We start from the raw sequence: 13,631 nt of genomic DNA, 5'->3' as shown, positions 1-13,631 counted from the left end.
TTCTGGAGGTCTGGTGGTCAAAGTTCTCCTGAATGATCTTTATGTGGAAAAATATCCCAAGGGTCCCCTGGAAAGGAAAGAAAGTTGCTTTTTACACATAGACCCCTGTGACCCCTGTCTTTAGTCTGCCTCAGTTTGCTCAAAATGATTATAATAACATTTAATTCCCTTTTCCTAAATTCCTATTTCTTATTATTAGAATATAAAGAGATTCTTTACAAAGTATTCTTTGAGAGAAGCTGAGAAATACTGACTTGTTCCATCAGAGAAAGTTAAAGGCTTGCTGCTCAGGGCCTCTCCAGGCAAAGGATGAAAGTTTTGATTTTGAACTTTTTTTTTTACTTTGCCTTAAAGTAACCTTCTTGGTTTTCATGCTGAGGGGGAAGAACAATGTTCTGTTATTATGAATATATATATATATATGACTTTTTCCTGTTTTTCTAGCTCAGATACTTGAGCTTTTTTTGTGGTTGAAGTAATTGGGGTTAAGTGACTTGCCCAGGGTCACACACAGCTAGGAAGTGGTAAATGTCTGAGTCCAGATTTGAACTCAGGTCCTCCTGACTTCAGGGCTGGGGCTCTATCCATTGAGCCACCTAGCTGCCCCTAGCTAGCTAGCATTTTATATAGCATTTTAAAGTTTGCAAAACACTCTTAAAATATTATTTTGATTTATTCTTCAAAACCACCCTAAAAGGTAGAGGGTATTATGTTATAGATCAGAAAATTGAAGCAGGTTTTGAAGCAGGTTAAGTGACTTGCTCTGGATCCTTCAATAATAAATTTCTAAGGTGGGATTTGAAATCAAATCCAGGTCCAATGCTGTGGACACACAGGATATGCTGTAATACCTCAGTGCCTCAAACCAGACTGCCTTCTTTTAAGTCTTGGGTAGATGACTTCTTTTGGGGGCTTATTTTCATCCTTTTTTTTTTAAAGGGTTAGGGCTAGATGACCTCTCAGATCCCTTCTAATTTCTAAATTTTAGGAGGATTTTTAGATTCCCAGAATGTAACAAGCTATAAATGAATCTGTTGAACTCTATACCAAAGTCAAATGTGGATTCTATTCTGAATCAATACTTCAACAAACTTTCAATTCTACACTGACAGTCTTCCCCATAGGTCCCTGTCCACTCCACAAATACACACATATGATGTAGGCTTCTTGAGAAGAAGGATGGTGGTTTTAGTTTGTTTTGTTTATTTTTTCCTTTCTTTGTATTCCTAGTGCTTGATACATTTCCTTATATTCAGTAAGTCCTTAATAAGTGCTAGCTGACTCTCTCCCATTTCCTCTCTGTCTCTCTCTGTGGCTCTATCTCTTTTTGTCTGTTTCTCTCTTTCCACTCTCTGTGTCTGTCTGTCTTCTCTGTCTGTCTAATTTTCTCTCTGTCTCTGCTTTTTTCCCTGTGTGTCTCTCTGCTTTCCCCTCCTCTCTCTTTCTCTCTTTATCTTTGTCTTTTTCTGTGGATTTCTGTCTCTCTCTTTTTCTCACTGTCTCTATTTCTTTCTCTGTCTCTTTGTCTCTGTCTATGTCCTTTTCTTTTTCTCTCTGTCTCTGTCACTTGCTGTCTCTCTATATGTGTGTGTCTCATGTTTCTCCCCACCCCCCATCCAACTTGGACCAGAATAAAGTTCTTGGCTTTCTAAAATAATCTACAGCATCAAACTGAAGTAATATTCCATGAATTGAAACTGGAAAAGGAACCATTTAGCCCAAGCCCCTCATTTTACAGAGAAAGAAACTAATAACCAGAGAGAAACTAATAACTCATTTCAGGTTTTTTAGGTAGTAAGAGGAATGGGATTTAAACACGGCCCTATCTTGTGTTCTCTCCCTGTTGCTATATTTGGTTGAAATTCCTCTTTTATCCAGATGCTAACATAACCTTTCCTGAGAAGCCTGAAGAAGGCAGAATTGAGAAGGCAGAATTTTCACTGAAGAGATTTAAGCATCGTTTCTGAAAAATCAATCAACAAACATTTGCTATGTAGCTTCTACTCTGTGTTAAGCCATTGTATTGGGTTTTGGGGATAGATCAGAACTATAATCCCAGACTCGAGACTCTCAAATCAAGACCTGCTCAAACAGAGTTTATCACTTCTTGGGGGGAGAGGAACAAGATATACAATCAAAAGAAAACAAAAAATTCAAAGTAAATGCAAGTTAATTTTTCATAATTCCATCATAGATTTGTGGTTGGAGAGCTGTCATAGTCAGGAGCTGCCCAGTTTTAGTAATAGTGATAACTGACTTATGTAGCACTTTTAAGTTGTTAATTAAATAATTAAAACTCCATGTGATGTGGGTAATAATTTGATTTATTACAAGACAAAGATTCAAGGGGCTATATATGGATTATCTCATTTGAGCATCTCAACAATCCTGTGGGGTAGTTATTATTTTAGAAGTAAGGAAATTAAGTCTCAGAGAAATTATCCAAGGTCACATAGCTGGTAAGTATCAGGGGAAAGATTTCAAAAAAATTTCTTCACTCCAGTTCCAATATTCCATCCACTGCACCATTCCTTGCTTCCTAGCCTAAACAGAACATCTCTGTTCTAGCTTAAGAGATCTGGTCATTAACTTCAATCCTATTCACCTAAAATGCTTTTTTTAAAGTTGTCTTCCCCCCCCCCACTCTCTTTCCCATCAATATTTACTAAGTGGGATCCTTTTAGTTACTACCCAAGGAGAAGATTAGAAATTTGATTCCTGAAGCACTTGAAGGTCTGATATTCAGAGAAATTGGCATTTGCATGGAGAAATGTGGCCTCCTATTGCCCCAAAGAAAAGAAACCTGGCTCAGGGTCTTCTACGTATCAGGCTGAAAACCTACATTTTTCTTGATGTAGAGATTTTTCAGAATCTCATTTAGAAATGCTAGAAGCTCTGTGGCTAGAGGACCAAGCCTGAGGTTGGGAAGATCTGAGTGCAGATCTAGCTTCAGATACTTACTAGCTGTCAGATCCAGGCAAGTCATTTAGCTTTGCCTCAGTTTCCCAAAAATAATTATAACAACACCTAATTCCCAGGATTATTAGAATCAAATGAGATAATATTTGTAAAGTACTTAGTGTAAACCTGGCACATAGTGAGATCTTAATAAATACTCGTTCCCTTTCCCTTCCCTAGCATTCTATGCTAGGCATTGTGCTAAATGCTAAGGTTACAAAGAAAGGCAAAATCAGTCTTCCCCCAGCACCTTTGTGCTGATGATCAAATGAGAACAGATTTATAAAAGCATTTAGCATAATTCCAGGAACATAGGTTTTCTGCATAGTTACTTTCTAAAGCTTTTTTTTTTTTTAAGTTCATCATTTTAGATAGGTTAAATATTCCCTTTAAAATTTTATTTGCTTGGAAGCCTTTCTTTATGGGTCTGTCTCTGTCTCTCTGCCTTCCTCCTTCCCTCTCTTTTTTTCATCTCTCCTCTCTCTTTCTCTCTCTCTCTCTCTCTCTCTCTCTCTCTCTCTCTCATTACTTCAGAGTACCATCACATATTTTTCTTTCATGAAAATACTAATGCTTTTCTTATTTGGGATTCTGCCTATATCTCTTAAATTTTAAGTAATAAATCCTACTGAATGAAATTTATTAGATATCATTGACCCTCCTTTCACATGTAAATGAGTTGAGATTGTCAGAGATTTGTGCAAGGGAATAGATAATATCTTTGGAAATCAGATAGACAAATCTAGATTAAAATCCCCTGTATTAGCTGCTAGAAAATGTTCACTTACTCATGGATCCCAGCAGACAGAAGACATGTGATATGATGGAAATAGGCCTCAAGGATAAAAATACAAAAATATATAAAACAAAATACACAAGGAGACAATTGCAACCTAAGGTAATCATTGGAGGTAATTGAACAATGACAATACTCAAGAGAAAGGAACAAGAGTTTTACAAAAACCAAAGAATCTGCTGATAGGGTATTTTATGATTTTATGAGAAAATAAAAGTTGACTTTTTCAGAAGAAAATAAAATGTGGCTTTCAAGTTTGCTTGTGGGTTCAATGTCACGGCCCCCTCACCTTACCTTAGCTCTTCTATTTTTCTTAAGAGAGGTGAAACTGGATTATTGGATAGAGATCTATGTTCAAGTCTTGCCTCTGATCCTAACTAAGTGAGTGACCATAGTTGACTCACTTAATTTTTCAGTGCTCTTAGGCAACTTCCTATAAAGAGGAGGTGTCAATCTTTGTTGGTTGAGGGAGTTTTCTTATGTTGGAATAAGGGATTTTAAATTCTACTACTGACATTTCAAGTTGTGTGATGATCAAGTAACTTATCTGCTCTCAACTTTAGTTTTTTTAACTGGAAAATAGCATCCCTCTATTGTCCCACTACTAAAATCCCCTTCTGATGCTAAATCATGACTGGTGATGGCCCTAGGTTCAAGAAGGCTACCCTAGCACAGCCCAAGCTCTGCCAAGACTTGACAAGATTTAAAAGTGAGTATGAATAAATGTAGAAGGTCTCATACTGGAATTGGCTAGAGCAGGGGGTGGGTGGGAAAAGTAGGGGAGGATGGGGAATGAGATGAAATTTTCAGCCACAACCACATTGGAAGACCAGTGGTGGCTTCTGAGCTAATTGAAGTCATAAGTGAAGTTTGTTACTCTCCTAATAAACTAAACTAAGTCATATAATTGAATCAATCCACTAGTCAAGAAGTATTTCTTAATAATCTACTATGGGCTAAGCACCATATTAAGCCCTGGGGAAGTGAAATTAAAATTAAAATAATCCCTGCCTTCAAGGAACTCACCTTCTTGAAGACAAGACAACATGAATAGATAATAGCTATCATATGGAAGCTAGCAGTTGTGTGGGGTAGGTATTGTGCTGATGATCAAATGAGAACAGATTTATAAAAGTACTTAGCATAGTTCCTGGCACAAAGTCAGCACTATATGCTTATTCCTCCTCCCCAGCTCCCATCCCTGATGAGCAGGGGACATGGTAATAACTTATCTATTCTCTTTTCCATCGGTCTGCCATGTTACAGAGGAAATCAAAAGGGGTCCTTTGTTTCATGGATTGCCATGGCCAAGGAATTTGTCCCCAAGTGGCTAGCCTATAGATGATGAACTTCTCTCTACTTAGTTGGGATGGTCCTCAGAGAGCAGTTATGATTTGTCTTTAGGACTATCCTCAAAGCCTTTCTAGCATGGTAGTACTTTCCAGAGCATGTGTTTCCTTGGCAATGCCTTTAAGATATATCAATTTAATACCAGAATGAGACACATTTGATATAAAATCAAATAATTTTAAGAGGTTTTTGTTGTGGCTGTTGAAGTCTGTGAGGGGAAAGAATTCATCTGAGTTTTCTTTTTCAACCTCCACCTTGATGTGGGGAGTACCAATCTTTCCAGTTCCCTCCTTCAGGGGCCACTTTTTTTGGAAAAAAACCCTTGGCTTCATCCCTGAGGGAAATGATTTCCCTTTCAGATTTTCCAGGGGAAGACAATTGAAAGAAGGGATGTTTGAGGTCACTAACTCAGCAAAACCAGTATCCAGATGGCTCACCCTTTCCCTCTACTAGGAACTGCCAAGTTAATCTTATCTAGAACTGGCCTAGATCCATCTTTTCTTTATCTGATTTTGGGAAGCTATAAAAAACATGAATCAATCCTTTTTTCTTCTATAAAACTCTCAGCCCCCATTCTGGGAAAGTCCCAGCTATTATAAAAATCTATCCACTTCTCTCCTAGATAATTTACCACCTGTTACCTCTCTCTCTGTGCCAGACACACACACACACACACACACACACACACACACTTCAGTAGTTAAATACTTTATATCAGAGAAACCACAAAAGAGGAAACAAAATAAACTCTTTAGAAACAGTGATTGGGAAACAAGCTTAGTTCTCTCTCTGGAGGGAATAGGAATAAGACAAAGGATAGCAAAGTCCTGATTTGCCAGTTCTGTTCTTTCCACCTTTTCCATATTATCTCTGCTAAGTTTTTGTCTTAGTATCTGGGCTTCCTTTCCCCTTAGTTTGTTTTGCTAAGTCGTGTGGTTCATTTCTCCAAAAAGTTGTACCACGTATACTGCAGTTAACCATCTTGGCAGATGGGCTAACCCAGGTTGAGGGTAATTGACAGGTCTCATACCTATGGGTCAGCCTCAAACACGTGAAGACTTCTCCCTTGAAGAATAGGCGGATGAGAACAATTTGCTTGGACAGCCATGAAGGCATCTGAGATAGTTAGCCATGGAAGTGACTGAGGCAGGCTCTGTGGTGCCCTGAGAGCTTGGTCAGACATCAGAGATGCCAAAGTCGTCCACTCCATGTCAGGCTATCCCCCTTTGCCTTGAGTTTTGTCCAGATATTGGATTTGGGTGACTGGAAGAAAGAGCGAAGCTGCTGACTTTTGCAGCTCTGCTTCAAAAAAAAACTTTTCTGCAGCTTTGAAAAAAAGAAAAAAATGCTTAGACAATTCTCTAGAATAAGGAGTGAACATACACTGTAGATTCCTAAATAATCCCAAAGAATCAACATCACTTTTTTATGATAAAAATAAAATCCTGGTGAATAACCTTAAATCCAATTCACACACAAGTTAAGACATCACCTGTGATGTCTCTAGTCCTCTTCAAAAATGAAGACAAACCACAGGGACAGAATACCCCAACTCTCATGAGCACTTAGGCTTACATAGTTGCTCCATCTGACTGATCTGTTTGCCTCTTGCTTTCATCCTTGCTTCTACTTTCTTATTTTGGATCTCACCACTCTTGCAAGATGGCTTCTCTTCCTTCCCATAGGATGTCGAGGCAAATCTTTAGCTCTCCAGAGGCTCAAGCTAATAAATATGAGAGAAATTCTCTGTCAGTGGGCAGTGGTTTTCATTCTGTTCCATTGCTAAGATGCAGTGGGAAGGACTAGGGAAAAAGGTGGTGCTTGAGTTGAATCTTGAAGAAAATCAAGGATTTTAGGGGGTGTTAACATTTTGGGCAAGCAGGATAGCCAGAGCAAAGCAGCATGGTGTGTGAAGAATAGGAAATAGACCCAATTGGCTAGACTGTAGAATGTGAGGGGGAAATTAATATGTAAGGAGACTAAGAAGGTAGGAAGATGCCATATTGTAATGATCTTTGAATGCCAAAATTTCTCAGAGAAATTTACATTTGATCTTAGAAGGAACAGGGAAACCATTGCAGTTTATTGAGTCAAGAGGTGACATGGTCAGACCTTCCCTTTAGGAAATTCATTGGGGTAATGGAAGTTAGATTGGAATGGGAAAAGACTTGAGGCAGGAAGTCTCCATAGAATGATATTTGTTTTATCCCTCTCAAATATATGCAAAATTTTGTTTTATCCCTCTCAAATATATGCAACATTCACCTTTGCAAAACCTTGCGTTCCAAATTTTGCTCCTTTCCTCCCCTCTCCCTGCTCCCCAAGACAGCAAACAATCCAATATAGGTTAAAACATGTGCAATTCTCATAAAAGGCAACGGTCCAGGTAAGGAGTGATGTTGGATGATAATTGTGTATCTGGAGAGATGCTGAGGACACAAAAGTAACAAAATTTGGAAACTGATAGGATTTGTGGGGCAGAAAGGGATGGGGTCCAGGATTGTAAATCTGAATAACTGAAATGATGGCAGTACCCTCATCAGCACCCAAGATTAGAAGAGGAATTTTTTTAAAGTAATGAGTTCTATTTAAGTTGTATTGAGTTTGAAATGTCAGTGGAACATCCAGTTTGAAATGGTGAAGTGTGTTTGGAGCTCAGGAGTGAGGTTAAGGCTGCATATATAGATGTCATATGCTTAAATAATTGAATTGAGCCCTTGAAAGCTGTGAAATTCTTTTCTGCCTACTAGGAAGCTGCTGTCCTACAAAAGGGAAGGAGGTAGATTTTACCCTAAATTCATGAGTGCTGATAGGTTCAACTGGTTTGAATCAGTTTATCCTTCAGATATGTATCTTCCTACCAGAATTGCCTGTATGACTTTGGGCAAGAGGCAACTTTCCTCTCTGTTTCTCAGTTCCCCCAACTGTAAAATGGCAAAGATAGGGATCAATAGAAAAGAGGGGAATTCCAGTTCTAACTTCAGCCAGGAAATCACAGATTCTTGAAACATACATACTAAAATAATTAGAACAGTTTCTTTGACAAGCTGTGGCCCTTCCTTCTCAGACTTGAGGAGTGAGTGGCTCTCCGTGTCTTTATTAAAAAGCTGTAAAAGTCAAAGACTTGGTTATAAGTTTATTCTGATATTTCCCCTCTAATCTTGGTGTCTGAATGTATGTCACTTCCAGGGACAGGATCTATACCTATGATTTCACTGGGCTAGGGAACTTTCTGAGAAGAAAAACCCTTCTACCAATGCTGATTGGAACTTTCTCTGCAGCTTATTTTAGGATCTAAGGGACCTTAATCCTTTTCTTACAGACCCACTAGGTAGTATGGTAGAGCCTATGGATCCCTTCTCAGAAAAATGTTTCTAAGTACAAAGTATTACAAAAAAAATCTATGATATTGAAATGTAGTTATCAAAATGTTTTAAAAATAAGTTTAGAGTTCCCAGGTTAAGAACACCTCTAGAAAGTTGCCAAGATTATTGAGAGGTTATGTGAGTCACACAGCAATTATGTGTCAAAGATAGAACTTGAATTCAGATCTTCCTTTTAGCTCAATTAACTACTAAATTAGGCTGTCTCTTTGTGTAAACTGTTGTTGAGTGGTTTTTCAGTCATGTCCGAATTTTAGTGATCCCGCTTCCCTTTCTAGCAAATGAGGTGGAAATATGAGAAATATATATAAGGAAAGCAGTTATTACTTATTATTGCTAATAAGTATCCAAAGTCAGAAAAAGGAGTCTTCCTGACTCCAGGCTTGGCACTATGAGCACCATAGCATTGCCTATCTGCCTCTAGTTGTGCAGGATAGTTTATTTACTAGTAGTTTATTTTGTGGCACATCTCATTTTCTGTTTTCTCAATGATCAGTCAGGAAATAAAGATGCTTTTTATCAAGCACCAGTTATTGTGCTTAAGGATAGGGTTATAAAGACAAAAAGAAAACATTCATGGTATGGATGTGATCTTGAGTCTTAGAGCCATGTTCTGAATATTGAAAACTTGTGACCTGTTGTGTACATGCATCAGAGGCAGGACTTTGACTCTGCTTTTATAGCTCCAAGAGTAGCTCCCTTTTCCCCATGCAATTATGTATTTCCTAATGTCAAAACTTTAAAGAGCTATTTTGCCTCTTTAATAATGCAACAAATTTAAAGATTCTAATAATTAGAATATTCTAATAAGGTAATAGAAGTCACTTAACCTCTGTATACCCAAATTTCCTCATCTCTAAAATGAGGGGATTGGATTCCATGACCTTATAAATCTTTGTGGAAGGTGTTACTGGTACTTCATGCTAATTTTAAATGTGAGAAAACTCAGGCTTCAAGACTGGAAGTTTTGATTAGGTATGAAGGATTCTAGGTATGAATCCTACTTCTTGGCCTGATTTCATGACAAATATTTAGATGTCTAAGACTTCTGGCTCTGGAATCGAGAAAGCATTTGTTCTTTCATCCCTTTCTCTGCCTCGTGGAGGTGTCAGGGTCCCTGAGTTTTAAAGGTATATTTATACAGGAGCATCCAAATGAACCCAGAAGCCCTTAATTTGGCATAATTGGGCATCCAGTCATGTGATCTGCTTCACATTTATTCCTAATGACCCTTTTTCAGTTGTTTCAAACCAGTACAACTCTCTGGACACCCCATTTAAGGGGTGTTGGCAAATATAGTGGAGTGATTTGCCAGTTCCGTCTCCAGTTCATTTTATGAGGGAACTGAGGCAAACAAGGTTAAATAATTTGCACAGGGTAACAGGTAATAAGTATCTGAACTCAGGTCTCAGTGTCTGACTCCAGACCACTGATGCTCTATCTATCTCACCATCTAGCTGCCCCTTATGATTCTGGGACAAATATAAATTTAGGACTGGAAAGGACTTTGTGTCATTTTAACTAATGCCATCTCATTATACACCAGGACATTTTGAAGCCCTGAGATGTTCACACAGTCTCAATAAGATATTAAATGTAAGAGCTGGGCTTCAGACAGGTTCTCAGATTCTTCTGCATACCTTCCCCCTAAAACCAGCTCCATTTTATCCCATCCATATCTTGCTTATACGTAATTGTTTGCAAGCTCTCTTCTCTCATTAGATTGTGAGCTCTTTGAAAGCAGGCACTTTTTATTTTTACTTCTCTTTGTATCCCTATCACTTAGCCCAGTACCTGACTATATTGAAGAATTCAATGCTAGTAGACTGTATTTAATTTGGGTTAAGTAACTTAGTGAGGATTTAGCTTTTTAATTTTTATTATAAACACTAACCACCCATATTCATGAATTCATGACTAAGCTTATGAATATGATCTTAGTCATATTCATCCTTTCTAGGGCTTAAAGAAAACTTAGAAAACATCTACTCTAACACTTTATAAAGTAAACACAGCTAAAGGTCCTCAAAGTTCTAATAACATGGTTGCCTGATTGCAACTTTAAAAATAGGAGGGAACACTGTGGGGCACTGAGTCCTTACGGGCTTTGTGTGGTTGATATTCCCATTTCTAAAAGTGCTAGGTGGTGCAATAGACTCGGAATCATGAAGACCTGAGTTCAAATGTGGCCTTGGCTACTTTTTTTGCCATCAGACCCTGAACAAATCTCTTAGTTTCTTCAACTGTACGATGGGATTAATAGTATCTATTTCCCAGGATTGTGAAGACAAAATTAGATGGTTATAAAGCATTAAAGCATTATATGGATGCTAGCAGGGATCATTACTAAGATTTTTTTCCCTGTTCTGCCATAATGGCTCCTTTCTTTGCAGAGTGAAGAGCAACAGGAGATGCTCTCCTCAGCAGCCTTCATTGATCAGCATTATGGCCATTTGGTGGATGCAGTCTTGGTGAATGAAGATCTCCAGAGTACATACAATGAACTCAAAGGGGTCTTAGAGAAGCTGAGCAAAGCCTCTCACTGGGTTCCAGTCAACTGGGTCAGGTAATTCCATCTTGCATCGATGTCTGCCATCATCAACCTTGTACAGAAGAAGTTTATAAGTGGGAAATAATCTTTTTTAAAATTCAAACCTGGCCCCCTTTGGATCAGGGCAATCATTGGAGATGAAGGTGTTCTAAGAACAACATGTTTTTGGTCCTGAAAATATCAAAGACAAAAGTTGATACTGATGCTTTGTACCATAGTTCAGTAGCTGTTCTAATTAAGTTGGAAACCTTAATTAAATTAATTAAATTTGATATCGAATCTTTAAGCCTTGACAATAAGGTCAGCCTTCATTTATTCAACACTATCAAGAAAAGAGGTGTTTCTAATGAGTGAATTTTCCACATAATTAAAAAGAGGCATCCCTCCTGCCCTTTCAACAAGAAAAACTATCAGAATCATGTTGAATGAATGTCTTAATAAAAGGTATTACACATTTCCTTATTCTACTAAACCATATAGAAAGGAAAGTGTTTCTCATGAGTGAATTTTTCACATAATTAAAGAGTCGTCCTTCTGCCCTTTCAACAAGAAAAACTATCAGAATTATATTGAATGAAATGTCTTAACAGCTATTTTACATTTTTCCTATCCTACTAAATCATATAGAGAATTTGCATGGAATAATTAATGTATATAGAGGACGACCAGGGAGAAAGGACCTGGGTTGTTTCTGATACAAGGGGGGCAAGACATATAACCTCCAAGTCCTTGAAGCAAGGATTCTCTAAGATTTTAAATTGCAGAAAAGGTAAGAGCTGCTGCTGCATGAGAAGAAGTAATCCCTTCACCTGAGAATTCCCTTTACCAATGAAATGTCAAGAACAGGAAGAATCTGTGGTAATTGATGCCCAGCAATGAAGGTGGTTTATGCCCACTTCTTTTCTCATGACTTAGTATTTGGGAGGAGCTCTTTGCCCAATTCTAATCGGACTCAGCCATGATTTTTGAAATTATAGTTTTTCCTCCCTTCTTCTCTAAAGTTGGCATTTATGTTGAAAGTACAAATAAGAGTCAGAATGATTCCAATGGAGTTGTCGTAAGCCCAATGAAATACATGCTGGATTTAAGACAGAGGAACCTGGACTAAGATCATCCTTCTGTCACTAGTTTGGGCAAATCAGTCTGGACTTCTAGATGGTGGTGAGAGTAGATGAATTCTAACATTCCTTCTGACTCTGTATGATTCTGCATAAAACACGTCAGCTAATCTTGAGTATATGAACTTTCTTTTGACTTTTCAGAAGCATTTTCCCCCATATTTCTGAGTTCTTGACTATGATATAAAATTGTGGGTGCCAAAAAATAAATGAAATACTGCTGGATTCTTCTCAATATTATTGAGACTGAAAAAAAAAGGGCTGGAAACCAAAACAAAAGCAAATATTTTTGACCCTTCCAGAGGACTTCAACGGACTAATAAAAGTAAAATAAATCAGAGGGGGAAAGGCAATTATCCTAATTTAGCCCCTTTCAATTTTTTTCTTAGTTTCCTTATCTTGTTTGTGCTCTTCTAAGCATATATTACAAAACCTCTCATTTCAGCCACACACACCCCAGTTTCATCACTTATTGTGTGTAGATATATGATAGTGTGCTGCACTTGTGCATCTATCTCTTTGAGCTAGGTTTTGTAAGCTGCTGTCCCATTTGTTCTCTCTCCAACATGCTTACGAGTAATATCTTATTCCAGACAATTTTCCAGGAAAGAAAAAGATTTCCTGAAGTTCCCATTCATTCAATGAGAAGAAAATGCTGCATTGGATTTCTAGTTCTTTAATTCTATTGCTACTATGGTGGTGATTCTGATATACATACTTACATACATACATACATACATATATACACACATATATATGTCTCGTGTGTGTGTCTCAGATCTGAAAATAACTGTTATTACTTTGCATTTAAAAAAATAAACCCCAAATAATTTTCTGATATATTCTCAGTTTAAAAAAAAAGTTTCATTGATGTTTTTTGTCAGAATGCCATATAGACGTCAAATCCTAAAACAGCTGTTACTCATTTGATTATTTTATTTTTAACCACAAGTTATTTTTTGCTATATTCTCAATTTTAATAATGTTTTATTGATGTTAAGAGTGCCGTCACTTTTTCCTAATTCCTTTCATCCTAGTGATAGAACTTTCTATTGTAATAGATGTGGACTTGACCAAAACAAACCTATCCACTGATAGTTTCAGGCAGTGCATGCCTCCTCCTGAACCTGTAGGCTGACATCTACCTTTCTAAAAGAGGGGCAAACAGGTGTGTTTCATCACCAGTCCTCAGGAATCAGGGCTGGTTGTTACATTGATCTGAATTTTGATGTCTTGTAAGTGTTTTGTGTTGTTTCCCCTTTATATGTGTATATTGCTTTCTCGGTTCTTCTTCCTTCAACCTCATTCTCTTTATCTTTACACAATTAAATTAACTGACCTTTGTTTTTGAGAGGTGTGCATTAATACACACAAACACTGTATTAAATGTAGTATCTGTTTTGTTGCCTATGAAATGTTAAGTTTTCTTCCCACTAGCATTTTATAAAAAAAAATTCTAAAATAGCATAGTCTCT

The 13,631-nt window shown here is 37.5% G+C and overlaps 1 protein-coding gene and 1 long non-coding RNA gene across 2 annotated transcripts in view; one reads left to right on the top strand and one right to left on the bottom strand.

Moving 5' to 3' along the window:
* On the bottom strand, positions 1 to 6,821 carry LOC116423314. The gene is made up of 2 exons (XR_004233870.1): positions 6,680 to 6,821; positions 1 to 67 (listed from the first exon to the last, which is right to left on the bottom strand). It is a non-coding gene; the product is annotated as an uncharacterized LOC116423314 (long non-coding RNA).
* MPP3 (membrane palmitoylated protein 3) overlaps positions 1 to 12,537 on the top strand; it is a 42,914-nt gene extending 30,377 nt beyond the window's left edge. Inside the window, exon 19 of the mRNA XM_031966364.1 lies at positions 10,881 to 12,537. Coding sequence (XP_031822224.1) covers positions 10,881 to 11,057 — 177 coding nt within the window. The 3' untranslated portion in view covers positions 11,058 to 12,537. The remainder of the gene's footprint in view (positions 1 to 10,880) is intronic.
* The last annotated feature ends 1,094 nt before the right edge of the window (positions 12,538 to 13,631 follow it).

The sequence above is a fragment of the Sarcophilus harrisii genome, chromosome 4 (genome assembly GCF_902635505.1).
Source record: "Sarcophilus harrisii chromosome 4, mSarHar1.11, whole genome shotgun sequence".
In the NCBI taxonomy this organism is placed as follows: Eukaryota; Metazoa; Chordata; class Mammalia; order Dasyuromorphia; family Dasyuridae; genus Sarcophilus; species Sarcophilus harrisii.
The sequence above is the reverse complement of the archived record's forward strand: the minus strand, read 5'-3'. Positions and strand labels throughout refer to the sequence as shown.